Below are 23,033 nucleotides of genomic sequence, written 5' to 3' on the forward strand. Positions count from 1 at the left end.
TTTGACTGCCCCTGAGTGACTTTAAAACTAACAAATTATGATAAATCAACCCGCCTCAAAGTTGAAATTCCGTCAAAAAAAGGTCTATCCACGTTTATGCTTATTTAGCAGCAAATACTTGTTATAAAAATGTTTCAATTCACACGGAACGCTTCGTCGCAGAACTATTATTAAATTTCAATTAAAATTCATTGTTTAAATAGCTTAAGCGCTTTATTGAATGATATCAATAAGCAACTTTTACTTTATAGACGTTTCATCACCAACAGACCTAAACCAAGATTTCAACTCTAAATTTCAAGTTGATTCCTTGCTCATCAGTGGTAGTTTTATTTCATTTTTTGATTATTTGACTGCCCCTGAGTGACGTTAAAACTAACAAATTATGATAAATCAACCCGCCTCAAAGTTGAAATTCCGTCAAAAAAAGGTCTATCCACGTTTATGCTTATTTAGCAGCAAATACTTGTTATAAAAATGTTTCAATCCACACGGAACGCTTCGTCGCAGAACTATTATTAAATTTCAATTAAAATTCATTGTTTAAATAGCTTAAGCGCTTTATTGAATGATATCAATAAGCAACTTTTACTTTATAGACGTTTCATCACCGACAGACCTAAACCAAGATTTCTACTTAAACTTTCAAGTTGATCCCTTGCTCATCAGTGGTAGTTTTATTTCATTTTTTGATTATTTGACTGCCTCTGAGTGATTTTAAAACTAAAAAATTATGATAAATCAACCCGCCTCAAAGTTGAAATTCCGTCAAAAAAAGGTCTATCCACGTTTATGCTTATTTAGCAGCAAACACTTGTTATAAAAATGTTTCAATTCACACGGAACACTTCGTCGCAGAACTATTATTAAATATCAATTAAAATTCATTGTTTAAATAGCTTAAGCGCTTTATTGAATGAGATCAATAAGCAACTTTTACTTTATAGACGTTTCATCACCAACAGACCTAAACCAAGATTTCAACTCTAAATTTCAAGTTGATCCCTTGCTCATCAGTGGTAGTTTTATTTCATTTTTTGATTATTTGACTGCCTCTGAGTGACTTTAAAACTAACAAATTATGATAAATCAACCCGCCTCAAAGTTGAAATTCCGTCAAAAAAAGGTCTATCCACGTTTATGCTTATTTAGCAGCAAAAACTTGTTATAAAAATGTTTCAATTCACACGGAACGCTTCGTCGCAGAACTATTATTAAATATCAATTAAAATTCATTGTTTAAATAGCTTAAGCGCTTTATTGAATGAGATCAATAAGCAACTTTTACTTTATAGACGTTTCATCACCAACAGACCTAAACCAAGATTTCAACTCTAAATTTCAAGTTGATCCCTTGCTCATCAGTGGTAGTTTTATTTCATTTTTTGATTATTTGACTGCCTCTGAGTGACTTTAAAACTAACAAATTATGATAAATCAACCCGCCTCAAAGTTGAAATTCCGTCAAAAAAAGGTCTATCCACGTTTATGCTTATTTAGCAGCAAAAACTTGTTATAAAAATGTTTCAATTCACACGGAACGCTTCGTCGCAGAACTATTATTAAATATCAATTAAAATTCATTGTTTAAATAGCTTAAGCGCTTTATTGAATGAGATCAATAAGCAACTTTTACTTTATAGACGTTTCATCACCAACAGACCTAAACCAAGATTTCAACTCTCAATTTCAAGTTGATCCCTTGCTCATCAGTGGTAGTTTTATTTCATTTTTTGATTATTTGACTGCCTCTGAGTAACTTTAAAACTAACAAATTATGATAAATCAACCCGCCTCAAAGTTGAAATTCCGTCAAAAAAAGGTCTATCCACGTTTATGCTTATTTAGCAGCAAACACTTGTTATAAAAATGTTTCAATTCACACGGAACGCTTCGTCGCAGAACTATTTTTAAATATCAATTAAAATTCATTGTTTAAATAGCTTAAGCGCTTTATTGAATGAGATCAATAAGCAACTTTTACTTTATAGACGTTTCATCACCAACAGACCTAAACCAAGATTTCAACTCTAAATTTCAAGTTGATCCCTTGCTCATCAGTGGTAGTTTTATTTCATTTTTTGATTATTTGACTGCCCCTGAGTGACGTTAAAACTAACAAATTATGATAAATCAACCCGCCTCAAAGTTGAAATTCCGTCAAATAAAGGTCTATCCACGTTTATGCTTATTTAGCAGCAAATACTTGTTATAAAAATGTTTCAATTCACACGGAACGCTTCGTCGCAGAACTATTATTAAATATCAATTAAAATTCATTGTTTAAATAGCTTAAGCGCTTTATTGAATGATATCAATAAGCAACTTTTACTTTATAGACGTTTCATCACCAACAGACCTAAACCAAGATTTCAACTCTAAATTTCAAGTTGATCCCTTGCTCATCAGTGGTAGTTTTATTTCATTTTTTGATTATTTGACTGCCCCTGAGTGACTTTAAAACTAACAAATTATGATAAATCAACCCGCCTCAAAGTTGAAATTCCGTCAAAAAAAGGTCTATCCACGTTTATGCTTATTTAGCAGCAAATACTTGTTATAAAAATGTTTCAATTCACACGGAACGCTTCGTCGCAGAACTATTATTAAATTTCAATTAAAATTCATTGTTTAAATAGCTTAAGCGCTTTATTGAATGAGATCAATAAGCAACTTTTACTTTATAGACGTTTCATCACCAACAGACCTAAACCAAGATTTCAACTCTCAATTTCAAGTTGATCCCTTGCTCATCAGTGGTAGTTTTATTTCATTTTTTGATTATTTGACTGCCTCTGAGTAACTTTAAAACTAACAAATTATGATAAATCAACCCGCCTCAAAGTTGAAATTCCGTCAAAAAAAGGTCTATCCACGTTTATGCTTATTTAGCAGCAAACACTTGTTATAAAAATGTTTCAATTCACACGGAACGCTTCGTCGCAGAACTATTTTTAAATATCAATTAAAATTCATTGTTTAAATAGCTTAAGCGCTTTATTGAATGAGATCAATAAGCAACTTTTACTTTATAGACGTTTCATCACCAACAGACCTAAACCAAGATTTCAACTCTAAATTTCAAGTTGATCCCTTGCTCATCAGTGGTAGTTTTATTTCATTTTTTGATTATTTGACTGCCCCTGAGTGACGTTAAAACTAACAAATTATGATAAATCAACCCGCCTCAAAGTTGAAATTCCGTCAAATAAAGGTCTATCCACGTTTATGCTTATTTAGCAGCAAATACTTGTTATAAAAATGTTTCAATTCACACGGAACGCTTCGTCGCAGAACTATTATTAAATATCAATTAAAATTCATTGTTTAAATAGCTTAAGCGCTTTATTGAATGATATCAATAAGCAACTTTTACTTTATAGACGTTTCATCACCAACAGACCTAAACCAAGATTTCAACTCTAAATTTCAAGTTGATCCCTTGCTCATCAGTGGTAGTTTTATTTCATTTTTTGATTATTTGACTGCCCCTGAGTGACTTTAAAACTAACAAATTATGATAAATCAACCCGCCTCAAAGTTGAAATTCCGTCAAAAAAAGGTCTATCCACGTTTATGCTTATTTAGCAGCAAATACTTGTTATAAAAATGTTTCAATTCACACGGAACGCTTCGTCGCAGAACTATTATTAAATTTCAATTAAAATTCATTGTTTAAATAGCTTAAGCGCTTTATTGAATGATATCAATAAGCAACTTTTACTTTATAGACGTTTCATCACCAACAAACCTAAACCAAGATTTCAACTCTAAATTTCAAGTTGATCCCTTGCTCATCAGTGGTAGTTTTATTTCATTTTTTGATTATTTGACTGCCCCTGAGTGACGTTAAAAATAACAAATTATGATAAATCAACCCGCCTCAAAGTTGAAATTCCGTCAAATAAAGGTCTATCCACGTTTATGCTTATTTAGCAGCAAATACTTGTTATAAAAATGTTTCAATTCACACGGAACGCTTCGTCGCAGAACTATTATTAAATTTCAATTAAAATTCATTGTTTAAATAGCTTAAGCGCTTTATTGAATGATATCAATAAGCAACTTTTACTTTATAGACGTTTCATCACCAACAGACCTAAACCAAGATTTCAACTCTAAATTTCAAGTTGATCCCTTGCTCATCAGTGGTAGTTTTATTTCATTTTTTGATTATTTGACTGCCCCTGAGTGACTTTAAAACTAACAAATTATGATAAATCAACCCGCCTCAAAGTTTAAATTCCGTCAAAAAAAGGTCTATCCACGTTTATGCTTATTTAGCAGCAAATACTTGTTATAAAAATGTTTCAATTCACACGGAACGCTTCGTCGCAGAACTATTATTAAATATCAATTAAAATTCATTGTTTAAATAGCTTAAGCGCTTTATTGAATGATATCAATAAGCAACTTTTACTTTATAGACGTTTCATCACCAACAGACCTAAACCAAGATTTCAACTCTAAATTTCAAGTTGATCCCTTGCTCATCAGTGGTAGTTTTATTTCATTTTTTGATTATTTGACTGCCCCTGAGTGACTTTAAAACTAACAAATTATGATAAATCAACCCGCCTCAAAGTTGAAATTCCGTCAAAAAAAGGTCTATCCACGTTTATGCTTATTTAGCAGCAAATACTTGTTATAAAAATGTTTCAATTCACACGGAACGCTTCGTCGCAGAACAATTATTAAATATCAATTAAAATTCATTGTTTAAATAGCTTAAGCGCTTTATTGAATGATATCAATAAGCAACTTTTACTTTATAGACGTTTCATCACCAACAGACCTAAACCAAGATTTCAACTCTAAATTTCAAGTTGATCCCTTGCTCATCAGTGGTAGTTTTATTTCATTTTTTGATTATTTGACTGCCCCTGAGTGACTTTAAAACTAACAAATTATGATAAATCAACCCGCCTCAAAGTTGAAATTCCGTCAAAAAAAGGTCTATCCACGTTTATGCTTATTTAGCAGCAAATACTTGTTATAAAAATGTTTCAATTCACACGGAACGCTTCGTCGCAGAACTATTATTAAATATCAATTAAAATTCATTGTTTAAATAGCTTAAGCGCTTTATTGAATGATATCAATAAGCAACTTTTACTTTATAGACGTTTCATCACCAACAGACCTAAACCAAGATTTCAACTCTAAATTTCAAGTTGATCCCTTGCTCATCAGTGGTAGTTTTATTTCATTTTTTGATTATTTGACTGCCCCTGAGTGACTTTAAAACTAACAAATTATGATAAATCAACCCGCCTCAAAGTTGAAATTCCGTCAAAAAAAGGTCTATCCACGTTTATGCTTATTTAGCAGCAAATACTTGTTATAAAAATGTTTCAATCCACACGGAACGCTTCGTCGCAGAACTATTATTAAATATCAATTAAAATTCATTGTTTAAATAGCTTAAGCGCTTTATTGAATGAGATCAATAAGCAACTTTTACTTTATAGACGTTTCATCACCAACAGACCTAAACCAAGATTTCAACTCTAAATTTCAAGTTGATCCCTTGCTCATCAGTGGTAGTTTTATTTCATTTTTTGATTATTTGACTGCCTCTGAGTGACTTTAAAACTAACAAATTATGATAAATCAACCCGCCTCAAAGTTGAAATTCCGTCAAAAAAAGGTCTATCCACGTTTATGCTTATTTAGCAGCAAAAACTTGTTATAAAAATGTTTAAATTCACACGGAACGCTTCGTCGCAGAACTATTATTAAATATCAATTAAAATTCATTGTTTAAATAGCTTAAGCGCTTTATTGAATGAGATCAATAAGCAACTTTTACTTTATAGACGTTTCATCACCAACAGACCTAAACCAAGATTTCAACTCTCAATTTCAAGTTGATCCCTTGCTCATCAGTGGTAGTTTTATTTCATTTTTTGATTATTTGACTGCCTCTGAGTAACTTTAAAACTAACAAATTATGATAAATCAACCCGCCTCAAAGTTGAAATTCCGTCAAAAAAAGGTCTATCCACGTTTATGCTTATTTAGCAGCAAACACTTGTTATAAAAATGTTTCAATTCACACGGAACGCTTCGTCGCAGAACTATTTTTAAATATCAATTAAAATTCATTGTTTAAATAGCTTAAGCGCTCTATTGAATGAGATCAATAAGCAACTTTTACTTTATAGACGTTTCATCACCAACAGACCTAAACCAAGATTTCAACTCTAAATTTCAAGTTGATCCCTTGCTCATCAGTGGTAGTTTTATTTCATTTTTTGATTATTTGACTGCCCCTTAGTGACGTTAAAACTAACAAATTATGATAAATCAACCCGCCTCAAAGTTGAAATTCCGTCAAATAAAGGTCTATCCACGTTTATGCTTATTTAGCAGCAAATACTTGTTATAAAAATGTTTCAATTCACACGGAACGCTTCGTCGCAGAACTATTATTAAATATCAATTAAAATTCATTGTTTAAATAGCTTAAGCGCTTTATTGAATGATATCAATAAGCAACTTTTACTTTATAGACGTTTCATCACCAACAGACCTAAACCAAGATTTCAACTCTAAATTTCAAGTTGATCCCTTGCTCATCAGTGGTAGTTTTATTTCATTTTTTGATTATTTGACTGCCCCTGAGTGACTTTAAAACTAACAAATTATGATAAATCAACCCGCCTCAAAGTTGAAATTCCGTCAAAAAAAGGTCTATCCACGTTTATGCTTATTTAGCAGCAAATACTTGTTATAAAAATGTTTCAATTCACACGGAACGCTTCGTCGCAGAACTATTATTAAATTTCAATTAAAATTCATTGTTTAAATAGCTTAAGCGCTTTATTGAATGATATCAATAAGCAACTTTTACTTTATAGACGTTTCATCACCGACAGACCTAAACCAAGATTTCTACTTAAACTTTCAAGTTGATCCCTTGCTCATCAGTGGTAGTTTTATTTCATTTTTTGATTATTTGACTGCCTCTGAGTGACTTTAAAACTAACAAATTATGATAAATCAACCCGCCTCAAAGTTGAAATTCCGTCAAAAAAAGGTCTATCCACGTTTATGCTTATTTAGCAGCAAATACTTGTTATAAAAATGTTTCAATTCACACGGAACGCTTCGTCGCAGAACTATTATTAAATATCAATTAAAATTCATTGTTTAAATAGCTTAAGCGCTTTATTGAATGAGATCAATAAGCAACTTTTACTTTATAGACGTTTCATCACCAACAGACCTAAACCAAGATTTCAACTCTAAATTTCAAGTTGATCCCTTGCTCATCAGTGGTAGTTTTATTTCATTTTTTGATTATTTGACTGCCTCTGAGTGACTTTAAAACTAACAAATTATGATAAATCAACCCGCCTCAAAGTTGAAATTCCGTCAAAAAAAGGTCTATCCACGTTTATGCTTATTTAGCAGCAAACACTTGTTATAAAAATGTTTCAATTCACACGGAACTCTTCGTCGCAGAACTATTATTAAATATCAATTAAAATTCATTGTTTAAATAGCTTAAGCGCTTTATTGAATGAGATCAATAAGCAACTTTTACTTTATAGACGTTTCATCACCAACAGACCTAAACCAAGATTTCAACTCTAAATTTCAAGTTGATCCCTTGCTCATCAGTGGTAGTTTTATTTCATTTTTTGATTATTTGACTGCCTCTGAGTGACTTTAAAACTAACAAATTATGATAAATCAACCCGCCTCAAAGTTGAAATTCCGTCAAAAAAAGGTCTATCCACGTTTATGCTTATTTAGCAGCAAAAACTTGTTATAAAAATGTTTCAATTCACACGGAACGCTTCGTCGCAGAACTATTATTAAATATCAATTAAAATTCATTGTTTAAATAGCTTAAGCGCTTTATTGAATGAGATCAATAAGCAACTTTTACTTTATAGACGTTTCATCACCAACAGACCTAAACCAAGATTTCAACTCTAAATTTCAAGTTGATCCCTTGCTCATCAGTGGTAGTTTTATTTCATTTTTTGATTATTTGACTGCCTCTGAGTGACTTTAAAACTAACAAATTATGATAAATCAACCCGCCTCAAAGTTGAAATTCCGTCAAAAAAAGGTCTATCCACGTTTATGCTTATTTAGCAGCAAATACTTGTTATAAAAATGTTTCAATTCACACGGAACGCTTCGTCGCAGAACTATTATTAAATTTCAATTAAAATTCATTGTTTAAATAGCTTAAGCGCTTTATTGAATGATATCAATAAGCAACTTTTACTTTATAGACGTTTCATCACCAACAGACCTAAACCAAGATTTCAACTCTAAATTTCAAGTTGATTGATCCCTTGCTCATCAGTGGTAGTTTTATTTCATTTTTTGATTATTTGACTGCCTCTGAGTGACTTTAAAACTAACAAATTATGATAAATCAACCCGCCTCAAAGTTGAAATTCCGTCAAAAAAAGGTCTATCCACGTTTATGCTTATTTAGCAGCAAAAACTTGTTATAAAAATGTTTCAATTCACACGGAACGCTTGGTCGCAGAACTATTATTAAATATCAATTAAAATTCATTGTTTAAATAGCTTAAGCGCTTTATTGAATGATATCAATAAGCAACTTTTACTTTATAGACGTTTCATCACCAACAGACCTAAACCAAGATTTCAACTCTAAATTTCAAGTTGATCCCTTGCTCATCAGTGGTAGTTTTATTTCATTTTTTGATTATTTGACTGCCTCTGAGTAACTTTAAAACTAACAAATTATGATAAATCAACCCGCCTCAAAGTTGAAATTCCGTCAAAAAAAGGTCTATCCACGTTTATGCTTATTTAGCAGCAAATACTTGTTATAAAAATGTTTCAATTCACACGGAACGCTTCGTCGCAGAACTATTATTAAATTTCAATTAAAATTCATTGTTTAAATAGCTTAAGCGCTTTATTGAATGATATCAATAAGCAACTTTTACTTTATAGACGTTTCATCACCGACAGACCTAAACCAAGATTTCTACTTAAACTTTCAAGTTGATCCCTTGCTCATCAGTGGTAGTTTTATTTCATTTTTTGATTATTTGACTGCCTCTGAGTGACTTTAAAACTAACAAATTATGATAAATCAACCCGCCTCAAAGTTGAAATTCCGTCAAAAAAAGGTCTATCCACGTTTATGCTTATTTAGCAGCAAATACTTGTTATAAAAATGTTTCAATTCACACGGAACGCTTCGTCGCAGAACTATTATTAAATATCAATTAAAATTCATTGTTTAAATAGCTTAAGCGCTTTATTGAATGAGATCAATAAGCAACTTTTACTTTATAGACGTTTCATCACCAACAGACCTAAACCAAGATTTCAACTCTAAATTTCAAGTTGATCCCTTGCTCATCAGTGGTAGTTTTATTTCATTTTTTGATTATTTGACTGCCTCTGAGTGACTTTAAAACTAACAAATTATGATAAATCAACCCGCCTCAAAGTTGAAATTCCGTCAAAAAAAGGTCTATCCACGTTTATGCTTATTTAGCAGCAAACACTTGTTATAAAAATGTTTCAATTCACACGGAACTCTTCGTCGCAGAACTATTATTAAATATCAATTAAAATTCATTGTTTAAATAGCTTAAGCGCTTTATTGAATGAGATCAATAAGCAACTTTTACTTTATAGACGTTTCATCACCAACAGACCTAAACCAAGATTTCAACTCTAAATTTCAAGTTGATCCCTTGCTCATCAGTGGTAGTTTTATTTCATTTTTTGATTATTTGACTGCCTCTGAGTGACTTTAAAACTAACAAATTATGATAAATCAACCCGCCTCAAAGTTGAAATTCCGTCAAAAAAAGGTCTATCCACGTTTATGCTTATTTAGCAGCAAATACTTGTTATAAAAATGTTTCAATTCACACGGAACGCTTCGTCGCAGAACTATTATTAAATTTCAATTAAAATTCATTGTTTAAATAGCTTAAGCGCTTTATTGAATGATATCAATAAGCAACTTTTACTTTATAGACGTTTCATCACCAACAGACCTAAACCAAGATTTCAACTCTAAATTTCAAGTTGATTGATCCCTTGCTCATCAGTGGTAGTTTTATTTCATTTTTTGATTATTTGACTGCCTCTGAGTGACTTTAAAACTAACAAATTATGATAAATCAACCCGCCTCAAAGTTGAAATTCCGTCAAAAAAAGGTCTATCCACGTTTATGCTTATTTAGCAGCAAAAACTTGTTATAAAAATGTTTCAATTCACACGGAACGCTTGGTCGCAGAACTATTATTAAATATCAATTAAAATTCATTGTTTAAATAGCTTAAGCGCTTTATTGAATGATATCAATAAGCAACTTTTACTTTATAGACGTTTCATCACCAACAGACCTAAACCAAGATTTCAACTCTAAATTTCAAGTTGATCCCTTGCTCATCAGTGGTAGTTTTATTTCATTTTTTGATTATTTGACTGCCTCTGAGTAACTTTAAAACTAACAAATTATGATAAATCAACCCGCCTCAAAGTTGAAATTCCGTCAAAAAAAGGTCTATCCACGTTTATGCTTATTTAGCAGCAAATACTTGTTATAAAAATGTTTCAATTCACACGGAACGCTTCGTCGCAGAACTATTATTAAATTTCAATTAAAATTCATTGTTTAAATAGCTTAAGCGCTTTATTGAATGATATCAATAAGCAACTTTTACTTTATAGACGTTTCATCACCGACAGACCTAAACCAAGATTTCTACTTAAACTTTCAAGTTGATCCCTTGCTCATCAGTGGTAGTTTTATTTCATTTTTTGATTATTTGACTGCCTCTGAGTGACTTTAAAACTAACAAATTATGATAAATCAACCCGCCTCAAAGTTGAAATTCCGTCAAAAAAAGGTCTATCCACGTTTATGCTTATTTAGCAGCAAATACTTGTTATAAAAATGTTTCAATTCACACGGAACGCTTCGTCGCAGAACTATTATTAAATATCAATTAAAATTCATTGTTTAAATAGCTTAAGCGCTTTATTGAATGAGATCAATAAGCAACTTTTACTTTATAGACGTTTCATCACCAACAGACCTAAACCAAGATTTCAACTCTAAATTTCAAGTTGATCCCTTGCTCATCAGTGGTAGTTTTATTTCATTTTTTGATTATTTGACTGCCTCTGAGTGACTTTAAAACTAACAAATTATGATAAATCAACCCGCCTCAAAGTTGAAATTCCGTCAAAAAAAGGTCTATCCACGTTTATGCTTATTTAGCAGCAAACACTTGTTATAAAAATGTTTCAATTCACACGGAACTCTTCGTCGCAGAACTATTATTAAATATCAATTAAAATTCATTGTTTAAATAGCTTAAGCGCTTTATTGAATGAGATCAATAAGCAACTTTTACTTTATAGACGTTTCATCACCAACAGACCTAAACCAAGATTTCAACTCTAAATTTCAAGTTGATCCCTTGCTCATCAGTGGTAGTTTTATTTCATTTTTTGATTATTTGACTGCCTCTGAGTGACTTTAAAACTAACAAATTATGATAAATCAACCCGCCTCAAAGTTGAAATTCCGTCAAAAAAAGGTCTATCCACGTTTATGCTTATTTAGCAGCAAAAACTTGTTATAAAAATGTTTCAATTCACACGGAACGCTTCGTCGCAGAACTATTATTAAATATCAATTAAAATTCATTGTTTAAATAGCTTAAGCGCTTTATTGAATGAGATCAATAAGCAACTTTTACTTTATAGACGTTTCATCACCAACAGACCTAAACCAAGATTTCAACTCTAAATTTCAAGTTGATCCCTTGCTCATCAGTGGTAGTTTTATTTCATTTTTTGATTATTTGACTGCCTCTGAGTGACTTTAAAACTAACAAATTATGATAAATCAACCCGCCTCAAAGTTGAAATTCCGTCAAAAAAAGGTCTATCCACGTTTATGCTTATTTAGCAGCAAATACTTGTTATAAAAATGTTTCAATTCACACGGAACGCTTCGTCGCAGAACTATTATTAAATTTCAATTAAAATTCATTGTTTAAATAGCTTAAGCGCTTTATTGAATGATATCAATAAGCAACTTTTACTTTATAGACGTTTCATCACCAACAGACCTAAACCAAGATTTCAACTCTAAATTTCAAGTTGATTGATCCCTTGCTCATCAGTGGTAGTTTTATTTCATTTTTTGATTATTTGACTGCCTCTGAGTGACTTTAAAACTAACAAATTATGATAAATCAACCCGCCTCAAAGTTGAAATTCCGTCAAAAAAAGGTCTATCCACGTTTATGCTTATTTAGCAGCAAAAACTTGTTATAAAAATGTTTCAATTCACACGGAACTCTTCGTCGCAGAACTATTATTAAATATCAATTAAAATTCATTGTTTAAATAGCTTAAGCGCTTTATTGAATGAGATCAATAAGCAACTTTTACTTTATAGACGTTTCATCACCAACAGACCTAAACCAAGATTTCAACTCTAAATTTCAAGTTGATCCCTTGCTCATCAGTGGTAGTTTTATTTCATTTTTTGATTATTTGACTGCCTCTGAGTGACTTTAAAACTAACAAATTATGATAAATCAACCCGCCTCAAAGTTGAAATTCCGTCAAAAAAAGGTCTATCCACGTTTATGCTTATTTAGCAGCAAAAACTTGTTATAAAAATGTTTCAATTCACACGGAACGCTTCGTCGCAGAACTATTATTAAATATCAATTAAAATTCATTGTTTAAATAGCTTAAGCGCTTTATTGAATGAGATCAATAAGCAACTTTTACTTTATAGACGTTTCATCACCAACAGACCTAAACCAAGATTTCAACTCTAAATTTCAAGTTGATCCCTTGCTCATCAGTGGTAGTTTTATTTCATTTTTTGATTATTTGACTGCCTCTGAGTGACTTTAAAACTAACAAATTATGATAAATCAACCCGCCTCAAAGTTGAAATTCCGTCAAAAAAAGGTCTATCCACGTTTATGCTTATTTAGCAGCAAATACTTGTTATAAAAATGTTTCAATTCACACGGAACGCTTCGTCGCAGAACTATTATTAAATTTCAATTAAAATTCATTGTTTAAATAGCTTAAGCGCTTTATTGAATGATATCAATAAGCAACTTTTACTTTATAGACGTTTCATCACCAACAGACCTAAACCAAGATTTCAACTCTAAATTTCAAGTTGATTGATCCCTTGCTCATCAGTGGTAGTTTTATTTCATTTTTTGATTATTTGACTGCCTCTGAGTGACTTTAAAACTAACAAATTATGATAAATCAACCCGCCTCAAAGTTGAAATTCCGTCAAAAAAAGGTCTATCCACGTTTATGCTTATTTAGCAGCAAAAACTTGTTATAAAAATGTTTCAATTCACACGGAACGCTTGGTCGCAGAACTATTATTAAATATCAATTAAAATTCATTGTTTAAATAGCTTAAGCGCTTTATTGAATGATATCAATAAGCAACTTTTACTTTATAGACGTTTCATCACCAACAGACCTAAACCAAGATTTCAACTCTAAATTTCAAGTTGATCCCTTGCTCATCAGTGGTAGTTTTATTTCATTTTTTGATTATTTGACTGCCTCTGAGTAACTTTAAAACTAACAAATTATGATAAATCAACCCGCCTCAAAGTTGAAATTCCGTCAAAAAAAGGTCTATCCACGTTTATGCTTATTTAGCAGCAAACACTTGTTATAAAAATGTTTCAATTCACACGGAACGCTTCGTCGCAGAACTATTATTAAATATCAATTAAAATTCATTGTTTAAATAGCTTAAGCGCTTTATTGAATGATATCAATAAGCAACTTTTACTTTATAGACGTTTCATCACCAACAGACCTAAACCAAGATTTCAACTCTAAATTTCAAGTTGATCCCTTGCTCATCAGTGGTAGTTTTATTTCATTTTTTGATTATTTGACTGCCCCTGAGTGACTTTAAAACTAACAAATTATGATAAATCAACCCGCCTCAAAGTTGAAATTCCGTCAAATAAAGGTCTATCCACGTTTATGCTTATTTAGCAGCAAATACTTGTTATAAATATGTTTCAATTCACACGGAACGCTTCGTCGCAGAACTATTATTAAATATCAATTAAAATTCATTGTTTAAATAGAATAAGCGCTTTATTGAATGATATCAATAGGCAACTTTTACTTTATAGACGTTTCATCACCAACAGACCTAAACCAAGATTTCTACTCAAAATTTCAAGTTGATCCGTTGCTCATCAGTGGTAGTTTAATTTCATTTTTTGATTATTTGACTGCCCCTGAGTGACTTTAAAACTAACAAATTATGATAAATCAACCCGCCTCAAAGTTGAAATTCCGTCAAATAATGGTCTATCCACGTTTATGCTTATTTAGCAGCAAATACTTGTTATAAAAATGTTTCAATTCACACGGAACGCTTCGTCGCAGAACTATTATTAAATATCAATTAAAATTCATTGTTTAAATAGCTTAAGCGCTTTATTGAATGATATCAATAGGCAACTTTTACTTTATAGACGTTTCATCACCGACAGACCTAAACCAAGATTTCAACTCTAAATTTCAAGTTGATCCCTTGCTCATCAGTGGTAGTTTTATTTCATTTTTTGATTATTTGACTGCCTCTGAGTGACTTGAAAACTAACAAAATATGAAAACTCAACCCGCCTCAAAGTTGAAATTTCGTCAAACAAAGGTCTGTCCACGTTTATGCTTATTTAGCAGCAAATACTTGTTATAAAAATGTTTCAATTTACGCGGGACGCCTCAAAATTTTGCTAGAAAAAAATTTTCAGCATAGCCAATCGTTCTGGCGTGCTATTTTCAATAAATAGTGAAGTTATGAGAGAAAATTTCAAAGCAGTTAAAAAGTTATGCTTCCTGAACAAAAATACTATTTTCAGAGAATCATTAAAATATATAATGCAATTAATTTATAACTTTCGAACTGCTTTGATTTTTTCAACCAAAATATTCCACTAAATTTTGCACGCTGAATCAAAAGGCTATGCTAAAAAATCCTAAAATAAAAGAATTTTAAATTTTTAGCTTTATTTTCAGTGGCAAAAATTTACAAACTAAATGACAATTACGCAAAAGGAAGTTTATTTTGTTGCCTATAAATTATTTCACAGGATCATTTATTAAAAAAATTTCCTTAATACGAAAATTAATTATTATTATATATTTACAAATCCTTAATAATTTTTATATATTGGTTAAAAATTTTAGTTTTAAAATATATCATTGCATTCAGCATGACATTTCCTTTTGTGCTATTAATAAAAAAGCGACGAGCGCAGGGCGAGCGCAGGGTGAGCGAAGGCCGAGCGCAGGCCGAGCGCAGGCCGAGCGCAGGCCGAGCGCAGGCCGAGCGCAGGCCGAGCGCAGGCCGAGCGCAGGCCGAGCGCAGGCCGAGCGCAGGCCGAGCGCAGGCCGAGCGCAGGCCGAGCGCAGGCCGAGCGCAGGGCGAGCGCAACGCATAACCATTATTAAATATCAATTAAAATTCATTGTTTAAATAGCTTAAGCGCTTTATTGAATGATATCAATAGTCAACTTTTACATAAAGATCTACCAGAATACATATTAATTCACAATATCGTTTTATTTATTGAAGGATTCAAGATACCTCATGCGTGATAACGTTTTTTTTGCGGTTTGCTTCCAAGATACATAATTTTAGCTCTTAATAGAAGTTACAGCGCAATATTTTTTTTGTGTGTCATTTTAATATCTAATGTCAAAACCTCTCTTAATCTTTTGCGCTTGAAATTTAATTAAATAAAAACTTTATATTTTATGGAGGTTGAGTTTGCAGAGTGGAGCATTTTGTTGACAAGCAAGCAGTAATTCACTCAATTTGTGCGTGGAGTAAATTAATGGAAACAGCGGGAGGTGCGTTGACCAAATTTAAGGATTATGTCATGGCTCCGAATTTATGAATGGGATGCGAGCTTTTCACTCAAGTGACATCATCGCCGCGGCGGGGACTAATTTATTTAGCAAATTCGAGCAAAGAAGCGAAGAAAAGAAGGATGGCAAATTCCTGCACGTGCTCTGTGGAGCGGAAAAGGCGCCAAGCGAACAATAATCATATTTCTCACTCGGCTCTCGCGGCCGCGACTTTTGACAGGCGGCGTTTAGCGCCGTGAAATATCATTCCGCCTGCTTCCTCGATTATTCTCTCGAGAAAGAGATGCGCCGAGTGACGCATTTCCTCCTCATCTGTCTGCCCCGCGCACAGTTCACTGGACCAAGGACTCGTGACCCACCCAGCCACCCAATAAATCGCGTCTCCAAATGCAGCATGCACAAAAACGGTCCATTTCACTTGTCCTGCTTTCCCCAAAAGAAGACATGCCAATATTGTTTACAGTTAAAATAAATTTATTTCACGCTGTTTCTTCCAAATGTTTGAGGTCTAGGTCTATGTGTAAATATTTTTATTAAATTTCTAATCCATTCCATTTTCATTAAAAATACTTTCTTGCGAAAACGCTTTAAAATAACTTGAGATTATTGTTTCTTCATCTTGTTGCAAAACCGCAGCTTGCATGTATGAAAATCCCTCGGCAATTTATATTACCCTCTTCTCTTCTTCTCTCTTCAGCTCTGATTGTGCAACAGAATAAGAAATCGCCGCCAGTTTGGTTGAGAAACGCAAGAGCATCCCTCTGAAATGAGATTGGCAATAAAATTTCCAGCTGCAACTCGAACCTTTTTCACACAACAATCAGCGCGTCTGTTCGCGCATCAATTTATTTCTCAATTGCACACCAACAGGAAAAAAGGTCAATTTGTCACAGAAAAAAAATTTGGCTTCGATCCACCAATCAAAATAAAAAAATTATACGATCAAAAATTAAATTTTAGTTTGTTACGATGCACAGGCGGCGGCGTTGTAAATTTGGTCGCGACTCTTTTTCTGCGTGAATTATTATTTTTACACGCGCGCGCGCCGCTCGGTCCATTAGTGACGGGGGTCGCCGTCCCGAAACGCACCAAAAATAATTCCGTGCCAACAGCTTGGCGTGCGAAAATCTTTCTCCGCCAGTGAATCACCGGCATTTATCAAAAGCATGTGTGTGCGAAAGGGGTGCGCTTTTTGCAAGTCTGCGAACGAAATTTCTCTATGCCGGGGTTTCCCAATTCACCGAGCAATTAAAATCAACCCTTCTGAAAAGTTGAATCTGGCCGATATTTCGATTAAAATAAAGAAAAGTGCCACGACTTTTGCATATTCAAGTTCCAAGCTTTGAAAATTTTAATTTAATTTTGTACGTGAAAATAATTTATAAACTGATTTTAAAAAAGAGATTTTACGGTTTGAAATTGATATAAATTAAATCGATAATTGATTATCAAATCTAAGTAAATTTTGAAACGCAAAAGAAATAAATGTTAATTTTCGTATTTTTTTGTAGGTATTTTTTTTTATATAAAGTTAGAGATGAAATCGACTTTAAGTGGAAATAATTCAAATTAATTTGCATTTAAATATAAAAAACTAATCGTTTTGAGGAAAGCGCCTCTCTTTATTTTCGTCTAATTGATGTGCCTCGGTCGAGACCACTTATCTTTATGGAGGTTGACCAAACTCGAAGTTGATTGGCGACACGATAAATAATTCAGCACGTTAATTGGAATGAACTTTCTTTCTTTGCCTGAGAAATTATTATGATGCAAAGCCCAAATCCCCGATGGCCCTTCAATATTTCACAAGTGTTTCTCATCGGCGAGAGGAGAGGAAGTGTGAAACCGGCCGTAGATCAATTATTGCAGGGAGAAGATGCGTTTCGTAATTAATAAAAAGAGTGCACTTGTGTTGACCCAATTCGTCATTTCCCTCTCGTCAGCAAAGAGAAATGACACTCGCAGCGTTATTCCCTCTAATGTATGCAAGACGACGAAATTACGCTCTGCTGCAAATTTATGTCTTGCGTGCGTGTGTGTTCACCGTCAAGTAGGGTATGTTTGTTTTCAAAAGATATTCTCTAGCAAGGGAGTCGTATTATTTTCATTTTTTTTATACAGGATTTTCTCATTAAAACCTATTTTTTTTTTTATAAAATAACTTAATTTAACAAGATAAGGCACTCAAAACTACATTATTTTTGCCTAAAAATTTTTAATTATTTTTAATTCTACGTCAATTTAAATTTCTTCTTAATTTAAAAAAATTTCTGTTAGGCTTTTTGCTTTCTTCCTGTTTTTACCACTGTTAAATAATTTATTTTTTCTGAATGAGAAACAGGAATGTTTTAAAGGAGTGTGAATTTTTATGCTGATAGGATAACCATCAATATTTTTGTATAATTTTCAGTCGCAATTAAAAATTTAAAGAATTTCCTATTTGATCCTCTAACAATTTTGCAATACATAATTTCAAAAACAAATTGATCTTTCAAAGAGTGATATTTACAATTTTTAATAGATCCAGTGCCGTCGTCACGGTATGCAAATCATGCCCGAGAGTTAATAAAAGGTCTGTTGGTCGGTGAAATTATGACATTGGCATAAGAGGCGCGGGCACGGCACACCACTTGTACTTTCATTAAGTCTGAATTGGCCTGCGTAAAATTGTATAATTAATGGCGCGGGGCGAGCCCGGCGTAATAGAGCCTAGGGTGTCTGCGAGGAGAGAAAAAAAAACAAGGAATCCGCTGCAATTTCCTCCTTGCATATTTATTAGCCAGCGTCTAACTGGACCACTTTTGTTAAATTGAAATCGTGCGCGCGCCCCCGGCCCTACTTAAGGCCCTCCTTAATTACACCCTTGCCGAGATTAATAATTTAATTGATGGCCAAATTGGGATATGGAGTCGACGACCCCGCCAGGAAAAACTGCAATACATTAACAAATTTAATACTTATTTATTTAAAAAATAAAATTAGATTTTCCAAAATTTTCATTCAGTATTTCTGCCTTTCAAATTTTTTCCCTCTGTTTTCGTTGCAAGTTATAAACTAAAAATTAATTTTAGCACTTATAAATTTATGAAATTTAGTCATGGATTTTTTTGGTTCGGAGTCTGCGGTGTGGAGCACGCTCGAGTTGCGAGCCTCTCGTGTATTTATAAATAGTGGTCCATAATGAATGGCGAGTTGGTGTGTGCGTGAGAGAGTCTGCTGCTGCTGGCTCGGCCTGTTTGGAATAACATGTCAATGAAAGAGATGCAACTGTGTGCTCGCCGCGAAAACAGACCGCCTCAAATGAAATTTCTCACCAACGTGCTCCACTTTCGAGTTGGAGGAAGAAGTAGGAAATGAAATGCAAAATCGGCTTTTAAAAATTTCATTTAAAATCATCCGTGCTGAAACTCAAATTTAAAAAGTGAATTTTCAGACTAGAATATTTTTCAGATATTTTAACTTAAACTTCAGTCAAAAAAGTTAAAATTCCTATAAATTTTTGTTCTTGCAAATTTAATTTTATTCAACAGGTCATATTCATCAATTAAAAAATTAAACTTTTTGCATTTTAAAAATGCATTTTGTGGCTGCACATTTCATTTAACAAAATGACAATTAAATCCGTTGTTGTCCGACTCAATTACTTTAGCCGTTTTAACGAAGACAAATCAAGCAGTTTTCAGCGATTAAGATTTGAAGGAGGCGACATCTCATTTATTATATTTATGCATGCAACGTCTCCTTCTTATTCTTTCGCAACCGAAAACTGATGAGATTGTTTTCACGCTTGAAAAATTGCCTTCTTTTTAAATAAGACGCAGCTGCATATCTCGGTTCGCCAAAGCCGGTGTCGCATTTCTTTGCCTGCATTTCCCGACCACAACAATCACTCTGAAGGACGCGAGCATAAAAAATAATGCTGCAGCCGTCGCGAGGACATAAATCTTGCTCAGCCGCGCAAACGATAACTCGGCTGGACATTGCGCAACGAGCCAGCGAGGATTTAAAAAGATTTCTCTCATTTCCAAACAGCTTGTTTCAATTCAATGCTCGTCTGAAATTTTTGAGAAAAAAGATTTAAATATATTTAAAAAAAATCAATGATATTGAGTAAAATAAAAAAGAATTGAAATTAAATTGAGAAAAACTGCGAGTTTTTTCAACTAGTTATTATTCAGATTTTAATTTGTGCTCCATTGCGTTTTAGTAAAAATTTATTAAAAAGTTTAGGGACTAAAATGATGTTATTATTGTTTTTTTTTCAATTGTTACGTAACATTGTTTAAATGTAATTTTTGATGAAAGAAAATCGTTATAGAAACAGGTAGTTGTTTGTTGGACAAAACGGCACCACCACTAGCAATAATTTTGCTGAATTTTCCGACATCAAAATACCCCCATCCTCCGCAGTTCATTATACAATTAAAAAGAAACTAATTAAAATCTCTTTTCAAAATATTATGTATTAAATTGCAGTAAATAAAATTTTAATAATTATATTATTCTTAAATTCACCAAAGCCTCCATTGCAAATAGTTTTTTTATTTAGTAATTTATAATTTTTTCATGATCTGTTGCAGTTTGGCTACATCCGGACGTCCCACGGCATTTACTTCGTCGAGCCGTCCGAGTACTGGCCGCCGGAGAACGCGACTGATGTGCCCTCTAGTCCGTCGGTGATGCACGCCATGTACCCTCTGGTCGCGCCGGCCGGCGACGCAGACCAGCCGGAGGAGAGTCACTGCGCCGTACCTCACTCGCCCGCCACAGGTGCGTAACTCGACACCCTCGCTCGTTAGCCGGCGCGACTGTTAGTGAGGACATGCGAAAAGCCATTGTTGGTTCAGCCGCCACTCGCGAATTGTTTGCAAAAATGCTAAAAAAAAAATCTGAGCAAACACTCACCGAGTGCATCACTTCATGCCGTATTTATTTAAAATTACTTTAAGCAAATCATTAGGATTAAAAAATATTAAATTTCATTTCTTTAGTAGTGAAAAATTAAGTATATTTCAGTGTTAAAAATTTATTAATTTTAAATGCAAATTGCAAGTTTAATTTACTTTTTTCGAAAGAAATTGATCTTAGACAATTCTAGGTATAACGCCTTTAAAATAAGAACTACTTTTATTATTAGGTCGAAACAAATAATGGAAAATTGGATCATTTAAAAGAAAATTAAAAAGAGATTTAATTATTTATTAATAAATTCATTGTATAATAATATTTAATGATCTGATCCCTTCCTGATTTGCTTAAAGAAATTTTAAATAAATACGGCATGAACTCGGTGAGTGTTTGCTCAGATTTTTTTTAGAATTTTTGCAAAAAATTCGCTTCTCTACATCTCATTTTAATCCAAATTCGAATAGATGAGACCAAATGAAAGCGGAAGTGCGGCGGCACTTTAAAATTAATGACCTGAAGATAAAAATCCGCGTGTGTCACTTGCGTGCTTAATGAAAGCAGGCGCGAAGTTCGTAATCCCGCCGCAGCAATGGAAGGCCATCAAGGTGGTACTGCTCGAGTGCCAGAGCGACCATTTATTTCATGCCATCCGACCTTGCCCGCGGCTCCGCGCACTTCCCGCTCATCAGCCGCGCTAATGACTGCTTTTTACTTTTCGCAACTTTGTACCTTCGATCAGAGTAAGAGAGAGACTGAAAAAATAAGCGGCCGGCCAGGTGCGGACGCATGACATAATCTCCCATTCCGCTTGCACTTTTTTGTCCGCATTTCGCACCTTCACACGGATATAAGTGTGCAAAAAAATTAATTTCTTGTCATGCTGCACGTGGGAACTTCACATGAAAGAGTTCGTCTTCCAATTTAATGGGAAAAGGAAATAAGAAGGGTTAAGTTCATTTTTTGAAACCAAGTGATCAATGGAAATTTAGGTAAAAAAAAGATAAGGTTGATTCAATAATTCAAACGATGTGATTGTACAAATATGGATTAACTTTCTTGATAACTTTCAATTAATCAAAAATTGATTATAAAACTATCGTTTTCATACTAAAAAAAAATTTATTGTGAGAAAACACGTTTTTGTATTGTTTATTTTAACTTTGAAAATAACTTTTGATATACCAATTTTATTCTATTTCTGTCAAGTCTTTTTTCAGCAAATTTGCTTTTTAAAATTGGAGTTTGACGTTGCTGGGAAATCCAGGCACTTTGGGCGTCTCGCACATTTATCGCGATCCGCCGCAGACGCATCTCTCTTGGCACAACGACAGTTACCCGCGCCCGTCAGTAAATTTAATTAAAACCCACAAAGCATCAAAGTTGACCAATTAGAAATAAAATTAAAGAAACCCCAAAGTCACGCACCAGTAGAAAAAGCGCAGAAAAAATTGTCTCATTAAAATTTGCCGGCGGATCAGCCACAAAATCGCGCAGGCCTAACGAGCATCACCCTTTAATTTTCGCACACAATCAATTTGCTGCATCTCTTTCGGCGCGGCGGCGTCTCTTCTGCGGAGAGAAAAAGCGCGCGCGAGATGATGAGTGGAGAGAAACATATACGTGGTGTATATGAAAATAGATAGGAGCAGGTGTTTCGCTTCGGGCGGTGGATAATACTACTGGCCTATCTAAACAGCTCTCTCGCAGCGAGTAGAGAGAAAAAATCTCCGTCTCTCTCTTCCGCCGCCGCCGAGATTTTCGCCCGTTTTTTCTCAGACTGCTTGGCGACTGCGAGACTTGTGTGTATTCGCGACCGTGACGTAATCCGCCGTCACACACGCCAAATCAAACACACTAATTTTCCTTTTTTATGCACGAGACGTGTGTGTCCATCTTCCTAATCGTGCGGCTCGATCTCTGTTGTGGATCTACCACATAAACAAAAGAGGAAAAGGATACAATATTATCTATTTTTTTTTTAATAAAAATATTTTTCTTATGTAATTTTTTTCGTCCAATTTTTACGTCACATTGTTCATAAAAAATTTTACAAATTATGTTTTTCTTTAAGTAATCGGAGTTAAATCTTTTGTTATATTGATTTTTATAGTTTCGTTCATTAAAATCACTTTTATTTTCTTAATTCTTAATTTTATCTTTTCAAAGGTTGACATGAATTTTTAAAGGATAT

General features: G+C 33.3%; 1 protein-coding gene across 4 annotated transcripts in view; it reads left to right on the top strand.

Moving 5' to 3' along the window:
- LOC132192907 (A disintegrin and metalloproteinase with thrombospondin motifs 9-like) overlaps nt 1-23,033 on the top strand; it is a 97,449-nt gene that overhangs the window by 59,666 nt on the left and 14,750 nt on the right. For all 4 annotated transcript variants that reach the window (XM_059613128.1, XM_059613127.1, XM_059613125.1 and 1 more), the window contains exon 5: nt 20,515-20,704. In XM_059613128.1, the coding sequence (XP_059469111.1) occupies nt 20,515-20,704 (190 nt within the window). The remainder of the gene's footprint in view (nt 1-20,514; nt 20,705-23,033) is intronic.

The sequence above is a fragment of the Neocloeon triangulifer genome, unplaced genomic scaffold (genome assembly GCF_031216515.1).
Source record: "Neocloeon triangulifer isolate White Clay Creek 2 clone unplaced genomic scaffold, ASM3121651v1 ptg000003l, whole genome shotgun sequence".
In the NCBI taxonomy this organism is placed as follows: domain Eukaryota; kingdom Metazoa; phylum Arthropoda; class Insecta; order Ephemeroptera; family Baetidae; genus Neocloeon; species Neocloeon triangulifer.